The sequence below is a fragment of the Dendropsophus ebraccatus genome, chromosome 8 (assembly GCF_027789765.1).
Source record: "Dendropsophus ebraccatus isolate aDenEbr1 chromosome 8, aDenEbr1.pat, whole genome shotgun sequence".
Taxonomy (NCBI): Eukaryota; Metazoa; Chordata; class Amphibia; order Anura; family Hylidae; genus Dendropsophus; species Dendropsophus ebraccatus.
The window spans coordinates 95,653,915-95,673,641 of NC_091461.1; the positions used below are offsets into that span (position 1 = coordinate 95,653,915).

General features: G+C 45.0%; 1 protein-coding gene across 3 annotated transcripts in view; it reads right to left on the reverse strand.

The window, feature by feature from the left end:
• Positions 1 to 19,727, reverse strand: part of ABL2 (ABL proto-oncogene 2, non-receptor tyrosine kinase) — a 40,915-nt gene that overhangs the window by 13,330 nt on the left and 7,858 nt on the right. For 2 of the 3 annotated variants that reach the window (XM_069981132.1, XM_069981131.1), the window contains exons 2-4: positions 1,803 to 1,973; positions 684 to 979; positions 297 to 569 (exon numbers count right to left, since the gene is read on the reverse strand). In XM_069981132.1, the coding sequence (XP_069837233.1) occupies positions 297 to 569; positions 684 to 979; positions 1,803 to 1,973 (740 nt within the window). Of the gene's footprint in view, positions 1 to 296; positions 570 to 683; positions 980 to 1,802; positions 1,974 to 7,394; positions 7,549 to 19,727 lie in introns of those variants that run through there. The other variant, XM_069981133.1, reaches the window with a different exon arrangement.

The window sequence follows — 19,727 nt, forward strand, 5'->3', positions numbered from 1 at the left end:
ATGCATGTGTATGGCTGGTAAGTGAGCATGCATGTGTATGGCTGGTAACTGAGCATGCATGAGCAAGGCTGGTAACTGAGCATGCATGAGCAAGGCTGGTGACTGAGCATGCATGAGCATGGCTGGTAAGTGAGCATGCATGTGTATGGCTGGTAAGTGAGCATGCATGTGTATGGCTGGTAAGTGAGCATGCATGAGTACGGCTGGTGTTGGAAGAAACTGCTGTTGGCCAACCAAGTGTACATGTGAACTCTCTCTTATAGATATCTATTTTATAAAGCCACAGTTATTCTTACCTTAAGTGTTTTTACAGCAACTGTGAGGCTATACTTTTTCCAGACCCCAACATAAACTTCTCCATATTGCCCTCCTCCTAACTTGTGCTTCATGGTGATGTCTGTGCGTTCCATCTCCCACTTATCATGAATGGGGGAGACTCCATAAACCGTGGGCTTGTTGCACTTAGGTGCAGGGTAGTGTAAAATAGTGACAAGGCCATCGGCCACGGTGGAGTGATGGTGGACCAGTTCAGCCAGTGTGTTGAAACGGCTCTCTGCGGTGACGTAGACCTGGAAGACAAAACGCTGATCACTGATATGAATGAAGATGTGATATAATATACCAAAAAAAAACAATAATGTAACATATCAAACCCTGTGAATACTTGACGGCGCTGGCCTCACCTTGCCATCAGAGGCAGTGTTAATGCGGTAGTGGTAGACTCGACCCTCGTAACGCAGGGAAATGGACAGCTGACCCGGGCTGCTCTCGCTCTCTCGCACCAGGAAGCTGCCATTAATAAGACTGCTGAGAAGATACTCGGCGGCACTCCGAGACACAGGGCCGTGGTACCAGGAGTGTTTCTCCAGGCTGTTGACAGGGGTGATGTAATTGCTGGGCACCCAGCCCTGGCCGTTCTTAGACAGCACCTCACACCATTCCCCATTCTGGTTATAGCACAACACACGCAGCTTCTCTCCTGCAATATAGAACACAAAAAAGGAATTACGTATAAGAAAAAAAATTGTTACGGAAACTCAATATATAGGCATTATGCAGATGGTTCCTTTAACTATGGAAGGAAAATTTATAAAGTAGAATCTCAAAGGGAAAGTAACATCAGAAAATGTTAATTTCTGGCGAAATTTTTCCATTTTACTATGCGTAGTAAAAATACTGAAATGCATTTTTCATTCTGAACACTAAGTCTAATAACAAGCTGAGACTTTGTGTTCTGTCCAGATTACTTTCCAGCAGTGTATAGTGATAGGGGACACCACTATTTAGATAAGACAGGACCAGACCATAATAGGTGACGGCCGGTGCTCAGCCTCTCCCCCCTCCCTATAGTGACCTCTGCAGAGATCAAAGGTCATGACTAGAAAACTCTCCTATAGAAGTGAATAAGGTCATTCCAGTCTATTGTATCCTATGTACATGGGGCTGCTTTAAAGCGCCTCTTAAAATGAGTTTTTGTGTTTTTTGGCTCTAATCAATATTTAAAAAAATAAAATAAAAAAATAAAAAAAAAATATATATATATATATATATATATATATATATATATATATATATATATATATATATATATATATATATCTCTATCTATCTATCTATCTCTCTATCTATCTATCCCCACAGATTGGATGTGGATTTGCAGATCAGTTCAACTGAAGCAAATGGACCAAAGATGTATTACCAGACACCAGAGGTTTCACAGGTCTAGACTCAGTTCAGTGCTGACAGAAGCCATATATACCACACAGGACAAAGGTTAAAATTAAGAGGATAAAGAATCAAACCTTTGGTGATGCTCAGGGTGTTGTCTCCACTGGCCACAAAATCATAGAGGGCGAGGAAGAGATTGGGGTCGCTCTCTGTGGCTCCCAGCAAATTCTCCTTGGAGCTCCAGCGGATGGCGTCATTGAGTGCTTGAGGTTCCGAGTCACTGCCATAGGGACGGTGCAACGCTTCTAGATGGAGGAGAGAAGAGAAGATGTAAATCGCTTAAGAACCTCTCAATGCATCATGTGCTATTAGTGAAACCACAAGATGGAATAGCGCTAAGTCAGCAGAACACTCCTAGCAAGTGAAAAAGTAGAAAATGCACAGGGATAAGAAAGCTTAGTACTATTATAGACTTCTTAGGTGATGATGATCAGTGCTCAGCCTCTGTCCCCTCCCTTCATAAGTCACAGAGCATGCCTGCTAACCTCCCCCATAGACGCCGAGTCAGCTTGTTTCTTATGTCCATACAGCTGCTGTAAAGCATCTCTCTAAAAGCTGTGAATTAGCTTGCAACTAAATAATATGTCAGATGTTTCCGAGCATACAGTCACATATGTGGCTTATATGGTAGACTGGGCCACATGTGGCTCCCCAGTCACTTGCTGGAATCACCTAAAGATGGGATCAAAGCTGCAGAGTATGTTATTGTAGTGTTAGGGTAGCTTCACATACACCATATCGCAGCAGATCCGAAGCAGATTTAATCTAAATAACTGAACACAGTATCAAATCTGCTGCGGATCCGTTGTGTGAAGGCACCCTTAGGGCCCTATTCCACGGGACGATTATCGTTCAGATTATCGTTAAATCGTTCGAATCTAAACGAGAATTGTTTGTTTTAATAGCAGTTAACAATTAACGACCCAACAAGAAATCGTTGATCGTTTAATAAGACCTGGACCTATTTTTATCGTTGCTCGTTCGCAAATCGTTTGCATTGAATAAGAAGTCGTTCGGTCGTTCGCAGTAGTGACGAATGCAATAGCACCGACAAGACGATCGATCATAAGTAACGATTATTGTTCCATGTAAATGGGTGAATGATTTCAGGTATTTTGCATCGTTTATAACGATTATGTGAACGATAATCGTCCCGTGGAATAGGGCCCTTAGGATGCATTTCATGCATAGTTTTAGCCTTTCTATAAAGGCATAAAAAAAAAGAAAAGAACAAAAGCCTTCAATTACATAATGCCTGAAGAAGATGAAAGGGAAGAGGTCATTCACCATTCAGTGTTTGATCTATCGGTGCAAACCAGACAGTGAAGAAGTTCTTTGAAGACGGGTGACTTTCATCCATAAAGGTACGGCACTGACCTAATAGCCTGACATCATTCTCAGTTGCCCCCCCCCAGAGCACGGTCTAGGTGGGGTGACCCCAGGCCATGTGCAGACCGACCCCCCAGCATCCAGTGACTTTATAGCTCTGTAATTCAGGGAATTCCCTAAAGTGAACCCAAGTCCAGCAGTCTGGATGCTATAAGAGGGCAGCAATGAGAAGAGCCAGACGTGGGAGAAGCCTGGAGTCAGACACCGTGATAAAAATAAGTGACGCCGAAAGACAGAAAACAAGAGCGCAGGTTTCCAGGCTCCTCGGCTGACCACTAGACAGCGTTTATGTCCAGCATGACATCACTGCATCATGTGCCGGCTATAGACTGGACGTGTGTCATCTCCTAAAATACCCCGGACCCACACCATCTTACCCCTCCAGACCATTCCTTGAATACAGGAATCGTTTATGAGCATTCTGGACGACTAAAATAGTGCAGGCAAACTGAGTCCATGGGACTGGCCAGCTCTGTTACACGAGGGCAATGCTGCATATAACCACCGCACGCACTCACACAGGACACTATCCAGATCTGAATATATAGATCCACACTGCACGTACCAGATATTAGGTGTCCTTTCACTTTTCAACCTAATGAATCTGGGAATATAGTGACAAGCTGACCCTGTATCGCCATCAGCCCCCTATATACAGTCCATGTACTGCCATCAGCTCTCTATAGACAAAAAAACAAAAAATGCAGCAGCAACCTGCAGGTGCAAGGGCTTACCGTATATACTCCTCCCAGCGTACATACCATAAACACCTGCTCTGTAGATATTAAAAAGTGAGCAGGTGTTTATCGTGAGTACGCTGGGAGGACTATATACAGTAAGCCCTTGCACCTGCAGGTTGCTGCTGCACTTTTTGTTTTTTTGTCTGTACTCAAGCCACTAGCAGCGTGCAACCTGCAGTGTGAACAGAGTCATAGATATGCTGCCAAATTTTCCCTTTTTATCAGCTCTCTATAGACTGACCCTGTACCGCCATGAGCTCCCTATACACAGACCCTGTACCGCCATCAGCTTCCTACACACAGACCCTGTACCGCCATGAGCTCCCTATACACAGACCCTGTACCGCCATCAGCTTCCTATACACAGACCCTGTACCGCCATGAGCTCCCTATACACAGACCATGTACCGCCATCAGCTCCCTACACACAGACCATGTACCGCCATCAGCTTCCTATACACAGACCCTGTACCGCCATGAGCTCCCTATACACAGACCCTGTACCGCCATCAGCTCCCTATACACAGACCCTGTACCACCATCAGCTTCCTATACACAGACCATGTACCGCCATGAGCTCCCTATACACAGACCCTGTACCGCCATCAGCTTCCTATACACAGACCCTGTACCGCCATGAGCTCCCTATACACAGACCATGTACCGCCATCAGCTCCCTACACACAGACCATGTACCGCCATGAGCTCCCTATACACAGACCCTGTACCGCCATCAGCTTCATATACACAGACCCTGTACCGCCATCAGCTCCCTATACACAGACCATGTACCGCCTTCAGGTCCCTATACACAGACCCTGTACCAACATCAGCTCCCAATACACAGACCATGTACCACCATTAGCTCCCTATACACAGACCATGTACCGCCTTCAGGTCCCTATACACAGACACTGTACCGCCATCAGCTCCCTACACACAGACCCTGTACCGCCATGAGCTCCCTATACACAGACCATGTACCGCCATCAGCTCCCTATACACAGACCCTGTACCGCCATGAGCTCCCTATACACAGACCATGTACTTCCATCAGCTCCCTATACACAGACCCTGTACCGCCATCAGCTCCCTATACACAGACCATGTACCGCCATCAGCTCCCTATACACAGACCATGTACCGCCATCAGCTCCCTATACACAGACTATGTACCACCATTAGCTCCCTATACACAGACCATGTACCGCCATCAGCTCCCTATACACAGACTATGTACCGCCTTCAGGTCCCTATACACAGACCCTGTACCAACATCAGCTCCCTATACACAGACCATGTACCGCCTTCAGGTCCCTATACACAGACCCTGTACTGCCATCAGCTCCCTATACACAGACCATGTACCACCATTAGCTCCCTATACACAGACCATGTACCGCCTTCAGGTCCCTATACACAGACACTGTACCGCCATCAGCTCCCTATACACAGACCATGTACCGCCATCAGCTCCCTATACACAGACTATGTACCGCCTTCAGGTCCCTATACACAGACCATGTACCGCCTTCAGGTCCCTATACACAGACCCTGTACCAACATCAGCTCCCTATACACAGACCATGTACCGCCTTCAGGTCCCTATACACAGACCCTGTACCGCCATCAGCTCCCTATACACAGACCATGTACCACCATTAGCTCCCTATACACAGACCATGTACCGCCATCAGCTCCCTATACACAGACTATGTACCGCCTTCAGGTCCCTATACACAGACCCTGTACCAACATCAGCTCCCTATACACAGACCATGTACCGCCTTCAGGTCCCTATACACAGACCCTGTACTGCCATCAGCTCCCTATACACAGACCATGTACCACCATTAGCTCCCTATACACAGACCATGTACCGCCTTCAGGTCCCTATACACAGACACTGTACCGCCATCAGCTCCCTATACACAGACCATGTACCGCCATCAGCTCCCTATACACAGACTATGTACCGCCTTCAGGTCCCTATACACAGACCATGTACCGCCTTCAGGTCCCTATACACAGACCCTGTACCAACATCAGCTCCCTATACACAGACCATGTACCGCCTTCAGGTCCCTATACACAGACCCTGTACCGCCATCAGCTCCCTATACACAGACCATGTACCGCCTTCAGGTCCCTATACACAGACACTGTACCGCCATCAGGGCAATTATTGCCATGTTGGCAATAAAAAACAGCTGGAAATAATATTTTATATGGAGTTATAACGCATTAAGAAAAACAGCACCACCCCTGTCTTCAGGATATATGTGGTATTAAATCTTGGCTCCATTTACTTCCATTCCAGAACTGAGCTGCAATACAGCTCTCAAACTGAGGACAGGTATGGCACTGTTTATGGACAAAAGCAACTATGTTGTTCTAATTCTGGATAACTCCTTTAAGCAGTTTACGCAGTTCCCACCACACGTTTTATAGGAGTTATGTAAACAGTAGCACTGCAAGCTCTGCTGCTCTGGAAATTAGTTGTAAAACCACCCCTGTCAGGAAAGGGTTACAATTGCTTTCTGGTAAAAGTAACAACAATAACAATAGAATATTAATAATTATATATATATATATATATATATATATATATATAGACAGATAGATAGATATATAGATAGATATAGATATATTTATACACACACATCACCATTTCCACATTGTATTACCCAACCTGTGGCTTTCCAGCTCCTGCGCCCATCAGGCCTGAGAGGAGTAGTAGTTCACCTGGGGATCACTGATGGCATATGCAGCCTACACATGGCACTACACTACAATGATACCAATAACACAAGCCTCTATCCACCCCAGTTTTGTGCATTTTGATCCAGAGCAATGACGATTCCACTGACTATGCTGCGTTTACACGGAACGATTATCATTCGAATTTTCACGATAACGACTGCATTTGAGCCATAATCGGCTTGTGTAAACACAGCAAACGATAAATAGTTTGCGATCTTCCAACATGTTCTCAAATCGTTTGTCGCTCACTGAAAAATCGCAGATCGCTTCGTGTAAACAGTCTTTCACCGATTCACCCTGTGTGTGAGATGGGCTTAAAACGATCGCAATAACGATTTTTTTCAAACGATATATTGTTCCGTCTAAACGCTAAAAAACACATCATTACTTTGAAATTGTTAGATTGGGCGAATTGTCGCTCCGTGTAAACACAGCATTGTAAGGATCTGGCACTCTGGCAGCAGACTATGCTATTCCTGCAAAAACAATGATGGAAAGAACAGAACGGAAACGTCATAAGCGAATAAACAAACAGCAAAAGCTACAATACAATGTAATAAAAATAAGGGATGACAATTACATAGAATGTAAAGTAGTAGCTGCAGGTGCCAACTACAACCTGAACATATAAGAAAAGCGGCTAGAGAGCCCTATAACCATAGTATAACAATGTAATAACACTGTCCTGCAGACAGTACAGAAGTACCTACTAAAGAGAGTCCCAATCCCAACACAGAGCATCCTACACAAAGTCCTGCAGCGACCTCAGCTTACCCGATGTACGGAACTTATTTTGCCGGATGGCCTTTTCCCAAAACGCCGCGCTGATCATGTGCCCCTTACCATCCAAGACACCAGGAGAGGCCGGGACCGGGCCAAGAATCATGACCGAAAAGCTAGAGCGGCAGTTAGGAGCGGGACATAGGTGCTGTCTGTACCCTGGGAGAAGTGTGAGCACACTGGCACAGGAATCCGGAGGGCGGGGACGGGCGAGGAGACAGATGGAGGAGGAGGGGGTCCGGTTACAGGCAGCGGCAGGCTACACCAGTTGCTCTGGTTATGGGGAGTGTGGATGGGAAATGGGATGGAAAAAATGTCTGCAGCATTTCTGAAAGCCAGGAGGGATGGATGGGAAAACAAGTGGGAAGACAGGGGCATGTCTGTAAGATATCACTTACACATCCAAACACAAGGGTCCCCTCTACTACACAGGGGTCAGCCTCCCAGCTGCTGCAAAACTACAACTCCCATCATGCCTGGACCAAAGACAAAGCTTTACTTCTGGCTCTCCAGGTATGATGGGAGTTGTAGTTTTGCAACAGCTGGAGGACTGCAAGTCTGACACCCCAGCTGTACTACATATACAAGATGGAAAGACACCGAGGCTCCTGACCTGTGAGCTTTCCCAATCTCTGCTTGCAGTCAATGAAGGGGAACATTATTTCATTTTTTTAATGAGAAGTCTAAAGCAATTACCGTATTTTCCAGTGCATAAAACAACTTTTTTTTACCCCCAAAAAATCTTCTTAGAAGTCATGGGTGGTCTTATACACCAGGTATGGTCGTCCCGCATGGTAAGCCCAAAAATGGCAGCATCCCCACCACGAGGCGACCACTATAAAAAAAACGAAACAATTCTACTCACCTGTGACCCGTTCCCAGCAGCTGCGCACCCCCAGCGCGACGCACACTTCCCACGGCAGAGATCCCCGCAGGTCAAGCCGGACAAGCCCGGAGATGCCTGGCCGACGGGAGCGTCCTGGGAGAACGACAGAGGCCACGGAAGTCCCCGAAGCAAGAGGAACATTTATTATGTACATAAGTGGCTAAAATAAAGTAACCATCTTATCTCCATCATGTCCTGCATACAAAGAGCAGCACAAGCGCAAACCATTTAAGTACACACCATTAATTCATTCACTGACAGCAAGCAGAGATCCTGAAGCTTTATATTATAAAAGAGCTGAATGCAATACAAAGAGCACGGCACTATAGCTAAGCCTTGGATTTGACAGCTCTGACACTTGGCCCCATTTACAGCCCCCTTATTTATGGCCTCTTCCTGGGGGCAGCTAGCCCCATTAGCAGGGGATCGGCTTTTATAAGGGCAGGTGCTCAGAGACCGCAGTCGGGACTTCTAGGCCGTTCAGTAAACCTCATCATACAGGCTGCGAAGCTCGTCCATATTCCAGTAAGGCATGAGCTGCCCACACTTCTGGGAGAAACAGACGGCAGCTGGGTTGGCGTGGCAGAGAAGGAAGCTGCATGTGCGTCCGCCCCATGTGTGTACGGCTTCAACACAGCTGTTCCCCTGATACACCCATACAACAGGCACGCAACAGCTGGCGCACACACACGGCCACTGTGACCGGCCAAAAGCCACCAACATTTAAAGGGACACTAGACTAGAAAATAAAAAGGACTAAAGGCTTCCAATTTTTAATAACAAGGTAGTGGGCTGGGCTGCCATGTTCTTTCCCATGCACTGATGGATGGGGGGGGCACACTGGATGCCCACAGGCGGGTAATTGTATTGTGACATGGGACAGAAGAGAACTGAGAAGATGACAGCCACTATTCCCTCCTGCTATGCCTTACAATCCTCATATATACACACAGCCCTCAATAGGAATGTACCCAGAAGTGCTGGGAGGCATGCTACAGAGGAAGTGAGAGACGACCTGTCACAGTGCATATCCTCAAAAGCATGGCAAGAAAATATTTACCCTTCTCCAATCTCACGTACTGTATATAGCTACAGGGCATTCTGCTGAACAAACTACAGGACGGATCTTCTTATATGTACGAGAGGGGGACACGGCTGTTTTTCAACATCTGGGCGTGTGAAACTCACCGCATATTACAGCACATACTGTCAGAATCAGCAGGGACAAACATTAAAGTGACTCTGTACCCACAATCTGCCCCCCCCCCCCCCAAACCACTTGTACCTTCGGATAGCTGCTTTTAATCCAAGATCTGTCCTCGGGTCCGTTCGGCAGATGATGCAGTTATTGTCCTAAAAAACTACTTTTAAACTGGGAGCACTGGAGTCAAACAGCCGGGGCTTAGAGTATCTGTGCCCTAACTTTGCACCACCCCTCCGTCCCTCCTCCCAACCCTCCTCATCATTAGGAATGCCACTGGAACATTTTCTCCATGCTGAACATTGCACAGGTACTTTAACTATCCAGCCCATGTGCAGTGCTGACACAGCTGAGGAATAGGAGACAATCTGCCTGGAGCATTCCTAATGATGAAGAGGGCAGGGAGGAGAGACAGAGAGGTTGTGCCAGCCTAATGCATACACAATCTAGGCCACGGCCGTTGGGCACAGGGCTGCCAGTTTAAAAGTTGTTATTTAGGACAATAACTGCATCACCTGCCGCACGGACCCCAGGACAGATCTTGGAGTAAAAGCAGCTATCCGAAGGTACAAGTGGTTTGGGGAGGTAAGATTGTGGGTACAGAGTAACTTAAAAGGGGTACTCTGCATATTTATTTCCCTCAAATCAACTGGTGACAGAAAGTTATATAGATTTCTAATCTACTATTATTTAAAAATCTCAAGTCTTTGAGTACTTACCAGCTGCTGTATGTCCTGCAGGAAGTGGAGTATTCTTTCAAGTCTGACAGTGATTTCTGCTGCCACCTCTGTCCATGACAGGAACTGTCCAGAGCAGTAGCAAATTCCTAAAGAACATCTCTCCTGCTCTGGGCAGTTCCCAACATGGACAGAGGTGGCAGCAGAGAGCACCGAGTCAGACTCGAAAGAGTACTCTATTTCCTGCAGCACATACAGCAGCTGATAAGTACCAGAAGGCTTGAGATTTTTATATAGAATTTACAAATCTGTATAACTTTCTGACATTAGTTAATTAAAAAACTTTTTGCCCTCTGGAGTTCCCCTTCAAGCACATTAATACAGTTGCTGTTTTTTTTTTTTTTTTTTTTTAATTCTCCATTTTCAATGAGGAAATAAAAATGAGCAAAAAATACAATGCTGCAGATTTTACTGTGGCAAAAGTTAGAACACTTTTTTTTTTAACGTTATATAACAATTTGATGCAGTTTTTCACGCAGAAACACGTGCATACCAACCCTGTGTGAACGCACTCTTATGCTGCTTGCTGCACTGGGCAGTGACAGGGAGCATGGCCGATCCTAAAAGAGGGTACAACGTGGTACCTCAGTACTTATAAAATTCGGTTCTCCACCACTTCAGTAGCCAGTCTTGAGTATAAGTGTGCTGTAACACCCCACAGATGGCACACAGTGACACAGACACAACGCAGGACCTGTTGGCGTCATTGTGTGGCTGTGTCGCTTTGTGTTGCCCCCTCAGTAGGTAAATGCCATGAAGCCAAAACACAGCATATGCTCAAAATCTCCTAATACAATGAATGGAAATCTGAAGTTATCCACTCCCAGACGGCACGTACGTCAGTAAGTACAATGTTAGTAGTTATGAGAAGTACTCGGGCACCCAGCATGATACAAGGAGCACTCATCCTGCAGTCTACGTCACACACATATCTGCATACAAAGTATAAGCCCCGGGCGCCCACATTGATCTGCCATGGCAAAGCCACCACCTGTTATGGTACATCCTGTACTGATGATTTTTGTTTTATAGGCTTTTCACCATTACATAATACAAGAAACCTGCAGCTTTTATACAACTCTATCCACACTTATTGTGCAGTGTCTGGGAAAGGATATTGCTGTGTATACATGTGAAAATGGGGTCAAGGCTATTACATAAGTGATGTAATGAACGACCCACAAGCCCCACACCCCTCTATCCTGCAAATCCCTGGTCTGAATGTCAAGATAGATATATATATATATATATATATATATATATATATATATATATATATATGGACATGGTAACTATTCACATCATCTATGACAATACCAAGATTGTATAGGGGTTGTTAGTTTGACTACTACTGGATATCTGAGCATGGTGGGAGTTGTTATTTTGCAGCAGTTGGGGGGCAAAGGGGCATTCCCACCTGAGCGTGTTATCTCCAATTGGCGGTCCGACCACTGAGACCTCCACCCCAGCCTCCACAACAGGAATGCAACACCACTGATATGAATGTGCATTGTGTAATACTTTATTTCCCCTGTGGTGGCACTGTACACCAGGCATCCCTACCATTTACAGCTGATGGCATAAGGGCCCGGCGTGGAGATAGTGAGTTACCAAACCATTGTCAAGGACATCTGCTAACAGGTAAAGAGTGTGGACAGCAGAGCCCCCCTATACACAGAAGGACGGGTGTCCTGTTAGGTGGAGGGGGCTACAGTGACAGCAAACAGGCCGCTGTAGAGGCAGAAGGCCCTTCAGACGCATGGCCAAATTTTAGGAGTCATCTCAAAAATGTTAGTGGCCAAAAAGGACAGATGCAATGTGAACGGCCATGTATAGCGGTGCTCAGCGAAGAATTACAAAGCCATTGGCCCCATTCACAAGCAGAGGGCAGCACAGCGGGCTAAGACACTGGTCGCTAGGTTAGGTTTTCTAGTCACCATGGTGACTGAGATAGGTGTGATCCTGCCATAGAGGTAACAGAGGTGATACAGGGGAGTCAGACTGACTGACTGCACCAGATTAACCCTCAACCTTCCACATCTGACTGATACATCTTCGGCCCCTCCACAATGTATATACCCCGTCTTATAGCAAATACTTCCAGCCGTGTCTTTTTTTAGCCTCACACACTTGAGTCTTGTGTGAACAATGCAATAACAATGTGCAGTGATGTGATGGATGCGGAGAGGGGCGGCCTGCTCCCCCCCCTGCAGATATTGCGTCGTATGCGATGACTCCGGCTCTAGCGCTGCGTGGAATGTGTGACTGAGACTGGAGAGCGGCCAACAAAACAGCTTAGTAGTCACCATGGCGATGAGCGATAGCGAGCATCGCACGAGAAGGTAGGACGACCCGGTAACCTTCACAGTGCCCGGGCAGGGCGAGCAGGAATCAATGTAATCTCCCACTGAATCATATGAATGTGGCTGTAACCATGTACACAGTAAAGAAGCAGGAACAAAGTGTAAGTAACATAAAGCAGCGATGTCTGTGCAGTCACATACAGGTGATCTACCACAGCGGTCCCATGATGATCACAGAGGAGCAAAACCGATTGGGGATAACTGTTCTGAAATGTCCCCCATCCTGGGGCTAAACTATAACTCCCATCATGCACTGAGTTGAATTCTGCCATGACATGTTGAGAGTTGTAGTTTTGCCACAGCTGGGTGCTATGTGAGCAGAAAGGAAAGAAACAGCAGCAGGATCATTGTAGAGACGTTACATCACAGAAGCAGCCCTGGTCTAAGCAGTGAACTGTTGATAATAGAGAGGACTGCATTTGAGAGGTAGCACTGTGTATATTGTAAGAATAAACAGTTCCCCAGAACTATATGGTTGGTCAGATACAAGAGAGAAGCCTTGTCACAAATAAAGAATAAAAAAAAAAAAAAAAAAAAAAGAGAGAAGCCTTGATTTACCTTTCAGGCACAGCGTGGACCCACTGGAACACAGAACTCACCCTGTGGAGGTGACACACTGACTCTGCATGCAAAGCAGTCTGTGCTTTCTCCCCTACATAACTAGCTAAGCCCTCCCTCCACTTTTGGTGTTCATCCCAATGTCTGACAGAATGAGCATAACAGGCAGTTGACGTCAGATTGCAGAGAAGTGTGACACCTAGTGGCCAAAACTTTACAGCTTTTTTCTAGGAAACAAGCCTCAGAAAACTTCTTTAGGGTACAAACACACACACCGTATACGCAGTAGATATGCAGCAAATACGCAGCAGATACGATGATGCAGATTTGATGCTGTGTTCAGTTATTTAGATCTAATCTGCTGCGTATCTGCTGTGTATCGCAGCAGTAAATACGCTGCGTATACGGTGTGTGTGTGTTTGTACCCTTAAAGGGGTGTTTCACACGCAGCATTGCGGCCGGAAGTGGAATAAAAAAAAAAGAATGCTGTGTGTGAACCCGCCCTAATGAAACCTTGTGACATGAAGACAAGACGCATCATGCATTCAGTGAAGATAGAAGTAGTGAGATCTTCACTTTTTATTCATCGTCCCACTATCTTTCCCACGGTGTGCTCCTCCTTAGTCTAACACACATAAAAGGGCTCACCTCCTAATATACAAGCCTATCTCCTATATAGTGAGTGATGTCTCTTCTGGCCCTAACCTGCAAGCCAAGCACTTCTATTATTCATTCCAGAGTCTGGAGTCTGGAGAATGATAAGGTGACACCCGGCTATTCCTCCTATTGAGCTACTGCCCAACATATATTTCCAATGGAAAGCGCCAACATACACGCATACTGCTCTCACATTACTGTCACTTAAAAAAAAAAACAAAGACGTGTGAAAAGTGTTAATCTTTGCTGAGATCGCCACTAGTCTCTAGATATAGCCAGGAGAAGTGCAGGGCGGTGCTCTTCACCCCCCAGCTCAAGCTGTCTGTGATGGTTTGGATTCTTTTTTCTTTTCAAATCAACTGGTGTAAGAAAGTTATACAGAGTTGTAATTTACTATTTTAAAGACACAAGTCGTCCAGTACTTATCAGTTGCTGTATGTCTTGCAGGAATAGGTGTATTCTTTCCAGTCTGACACAATACTCTTTGCTGCTACCTCTGTCTATCACAGGAACTGTCCAGAGTAGTAGATGTTTTTTTAAGTGTCATACACAGAGGTGGCAGCAGAGAGCACTGTGTCAGACTGGAAAGAATACACCACTTCCTGCACGACATACAGTTGCTGATAAGTGCTGGACGACTTGAGATTCTTAAACAGAAGTAAATTACAACTCTGTATAAATTTCTGACACCAGTTGATTTAAAAGGAAAAAAAAAAAAAAACACTGGCCAGGGAGTGAAGAGCACTGTGTCATACTTCTCCTTGCTATATGTCTTTACAAAGGAAAGCCTGTTTTTTTTGTGGTAAAGGTATATTGTGTAGCCAGACAAAGGCCATTAGGACACGTTTTGGCCGTTGGGAGTAGCAGTCAGCTGGTACTCCATATGAGATGTGGTACATGTGTCTAGGTTAGCTGGCCCTGTGATGCAAATCAACTGGAGTCAGAAATTATATAGATTTGTAAATTACTTTTATTTTAAAATCTCAAGTCTTCCAGTACTTACCAGCTGCTGTACGTTCTGCAGGAAGTGGTGTGTTCTTTCCAGTCTGACACACTGCTCTCTGTTGCCACCTCTGTCATTGACAGGAACTGTTTAAAGTAGGAGAGGTTTTCTATTGGGTTTTGCCCTGGACAGTTCCTGTCATGGACAGAGGTGTCAGCAGAGAGCACTGTGTCAGACTGGAAAGAAAACACCACTTCCTGCAGGACATACAGCAGCTGATAAGTATTGGAAGACTTGAGATTTTTAAATAAAAGTAAATTACAAATATGTATAACTTTCTGACACCAGTTTACTCAAAAAAGAAAAATAAATTGTCGGAGTTCCTATTTAAAAACAAAGGTAAATCTTTAGGGGTAGTAAGGATGGTAGAAAAGACGTCTTGTGGTGCATGTTTATAAAAGACGATTTTACAAGCCAAAACGGTTAGATGGTCACTGTGCCAACATGGCATCCTGAAATTAATAGTCATCTGGATTTGCACACCACCAGTGCTTGCTGGTCTTTCTGTCCTTGGTCAGTGACTAGAGACCTATGGACATGAATGACAGGAGCATTTCCCAGCATTTACCTCACGTGATGTGAACACAGCCTTATACCCCAAAGGATCAGCATGAAACAAACCATGGCCGATAAAAGCATTCTTCACAGTCAGATTACGCCTATTACTTCTCTCTACCCAACAATCCCGCACAAAGACAAGTTCTGTGTAATGTAACTATTTGCTTAACCCACATGCAAAGCCGAAACCAAACTTCTGAACGTTGCGAATCTGGAGACTTATCAGCCTTGTAATTAGCAAAAATAATGAAAACCGGCCGCGCATTTACTCCTCCGCTCTGCGAGGAGGTTTCTTTTTGATGTCTTTGAGCCTACCGATAGAGCCCCTGGCAAGGAAAAGATTACACGGCGCTCGCTGCAATGATAATCAATCTCTCTTAAAAGGCCACTGAACATCTGAAACGGCAGCAGCGTTGTGTAAGGAGCTCCAATGGATGCCAGCGACAGCCCTTCTCAGCTACAAGAGATCTGTGGCCGTCATATGACGGCCGCGTCCTGTCTTATAGAGCACATGTATGTTCCATATACAGCATGTATGCTTTACAGAACAACATTACATCACAAAACTATTCTAATGCTGCTGCGACACTACAACTCCCAGCATGCCCTGACGCATCAATTTTACATCAATGACAAATATAGGTATACAAGTATACAAATATAGGTATACAGGTATAGCACATCTTAGGGTCCTATTACACGGAGCGATTTTTAACGATTAACGATAAACGATCACAAATGAGATTGTTTATCGTTAACCTGAAATCATTCACCATATTACACAGAATGATACGATCGTTATTGCGATCATTATTGCGATCGTTTATTCCTTCTGATCTCAGGAAAGCAATGGGCAATGTGCTATTATACTGAACGATTAGTGAAAAAATGCGGAATTACAGCGAACGATTAACGATAATTTTAGGTTCAGATCTAAACCAACGATCAACGACATATGAGCGATTTTCCGATCGTTGCCTGCAATTACACAGAACGATCATTTAAATTCGAACGATATAATGATTTTTCGCACAGTTATCGGCCCGTGTAATAGGGCCCTTACACAGGATGTCAGGCTATAGAGAAGACAACAACAGACTCTTCTTTCAGGAGGAGAACAAAGAGACAGAAACTGTAAAGGGTGCGAGTCCAGGGGGCTATTTATAGTCTATATGGCCGCGTTCTGCACATGGGGGGGGGGGGGGGGGGGAATCACTATTCCAGCCATAGTAAACAAGTTAAAGAATAAGAGGAAATAGTCTCCCTGACAGCAGGAAAATCCTAAATATTCGGAAGGACTTAAATGCAAATGATCCATTTCCTAAAGAAATCCCTGCAATGCAGCCCCGGCACCCAGTGGCAGTCTGCTATGTACTATATACCATCATAGAGCCCTCTAAGGACTTGCTGTAGGATTATATGGTGAATACATGGCTGTCCTTGTAACAGAACAGGAACACCTCTCATACGTAAGGGGGGACCCCACTCTATGATGTCCATGTGCCCCTGAGGTTATAGGGACAGGGACTGCCTGCATGCAGCAAGCCCTATATGTAGACCCCCCATATAATGTGTGCAGGGACCTGACCCTATATTATCTATCATGTAAGAAGATCCCAGGAATAAATCAGTTTTATGAGGAGCATATCTTTAGTTTCATCCTTTTCTCTGCCTTCATGTAAGAACATGTATGTGTTATAGAGCAGCCAGTAAGAGACAGCTGGCACACCGTGAAATGTTTACGTGCTATATCTATTCCACATGTAGCACAAGACGTGTCCTGCCAGTAAATGTGTCCTCCCTGAATTCCAGTTATCTACAATGTCACCTTTCTTACAGGGCTTCTGTGATGTTAAAGGGTACAGACATCTTTCCAGTATGTATTCTGTAATGCTACAATGGAGATATAGTACATGAAAGACAAATAATAAAATTATCTTGCAGTTTTGCATCAAGAACTACAATGCAGACCTGTGTGTCTCCATGGTAACAGACTACAAACAAACCTTGTGTAGTCTGATATTGCATTCATACTTATTCTTATCTGCTGCCTACCAAGACACAGGTAAGCAAGAGATAATGCTGTGGATGTATTCTTCAGACTGCAGGATGACACTACATATAGGCTTTGTTTTTAGTCTTCATGCACTTAGGAGATGCTGTAAGTCACGAGTTGTTGAGGTGACCCTGTCCCTGTCCCACTAGCCTTGTATGATAGACCCCCACATTACAGCCGGTGCAGTCTGGTGTGGTAAGCATCTAACATTACGGAGACAAATCATCTGATCTCTCAGATATTCTGCGAACAAAAGGCCTATCAGCCATAAATGATCATTTTTCAGGCTACTTTCCAGGCTCACGTCTTGCCTTGGGGAGGTAAGAGGAGCCCTTCTTTTGTACATACTGGGGGTTTGCAACATAAGAAGCCAACACTAACCCCGCTCTGATGATTCAGCCCGAGCTTCCTCTAAACATAACAATGGCGATGCCACAAAAATGTTACCTCTAAATGGAAACGGAATGTGTTTTACCCTCATGGCACCTCTGCTGAAAACTCCTTACTACAAAGAAAGCTGGATACTGTATAGGTGGCAGAATGCGTCATAACCTGTGGGTATAGTGACACGGGATTAATATGTCAGATCCCAACTAATCCTGGTAGATACTATTTACCTAGAACAGTGTCAGGCTTCTGGGATTGCAGACTAAAGGCCCCCATACACCTTCAACTGATGGCTATGTATGGGGATGACAGGTGGCGAGATAATGCAAAGCTAAGCATTTTTGTGTTTTCTATATGGGCACAGGGAAGCCGCAGCGAAAGCATTCTCACTGCGGCTGATCTCTCTCAGAACAAAGGGGTTGATCCCTCTTACCACCAGCATCATCTGCTGGTGGTTGTTCTACACGGCCTCATTCATTTTACATAAGTGGCCAAATCCGTCGCTCGCTGTGGGTTTGGGGGACATAAGTCTAAGGTGTATGTAGACCTTATATCCAATATCAGAATTCCTGACAGAAACCAACCTATGCCCATGTGATCCGAGCCTAAGTTTTATTAAGTATGACATCCATGGACATACACGTTACAAAGGCAGCGATACATCCCAGTGAATGAGATCTAAAGGTTACCACATTCATAAGACAGCTTGTGGTCCTACAGGAGTGTACAGCTGTCAGCTACTGCTAATATAAAGGCACCACGTTATGATTGGTTGGGGCATCTGATCTAAAGCCCCCCCCCCAAAAAAAAAAAAAAAATTGCAAGAGTGAAGACGACACAAGCAACACTCCTGGCCAGTGACCTTGTTTACATAGGTTTGCAATTAAGCTCTATTTACTTCAGTGGAACTGAGTTTCAAAACTTCACCCAAACTGGAGACAACAGTAGGGGGAAAGTGGCCATGTTTTTGTAGCGCTGGATAACCCCTTTAACCAGCACCCCCTCTGCTTCATTCTCAGGACCAGCTAGGGTCTAAAGGAGGTCATACACCTTCAACAGCAGTCGCCTTCAGCTACCTCTCCTGATCTCCCCCATATACTCGAACGTTCTCAACGACTAAATGTGCATGTGTTCTCAATGGGGAACAGAAAGATAGGGGGTCAGGCAGTAAAGATACAACATGCCCAACTCTTCTCTCACGTTGGAGGAGAGTCAGGAGGCCCTCTGGGACCACTGAAGAAAATAGCTAACTTTTTCATTGAAGAAGATGAACACCTTAAAGGGGTTTTCCACTAATAGAAACGTGTTTGACTACAAGGGCTCCAAACTCACAGACCATCATAAAGTGACGGCATATCCTAGTCATAAACAGGTCATCATGAGTGGGGATGTCACTGTGTGTAGTGCTGGTAATCTCTATGAGTGACATGAATGTGAATCATGGGGCGGCACACCTGGTACATACAGCTGCTCTCCTAGATCTCTGCTTTCCTCCTCACATCTACGGGATACAGTAAGATCCTAATGTCAGCACATTACATGTAACCACTGAGCGGACTGTAGATCCCTCTCTGCTGCCTCTGAGATTTCCTGCCGATGGCTAAACAATGTAATAGGAAATGCAGATAGATACGACAGCAGTGATACCGCACAATACTGAAAATCTGACAAAGAATTGCTGCATACAATACTGCTCAAAGGCTATAGATATACAGTGGTGCCTTGGATTACGAGCATAATTAAATCCGGGACCGTGCTTGTAATCCAAATCTACTCTTAAACCAAAGCAAATTTTCCCAGAAGAAATCACTGATATACAGACAATTGGTTCCACACCCCAAAAATTATTTTTTTTTTTAATCAAAATTATTTTTATTAAACATTTTCCAGAAACAGGTTTTCTCCCAACATAAACATAATT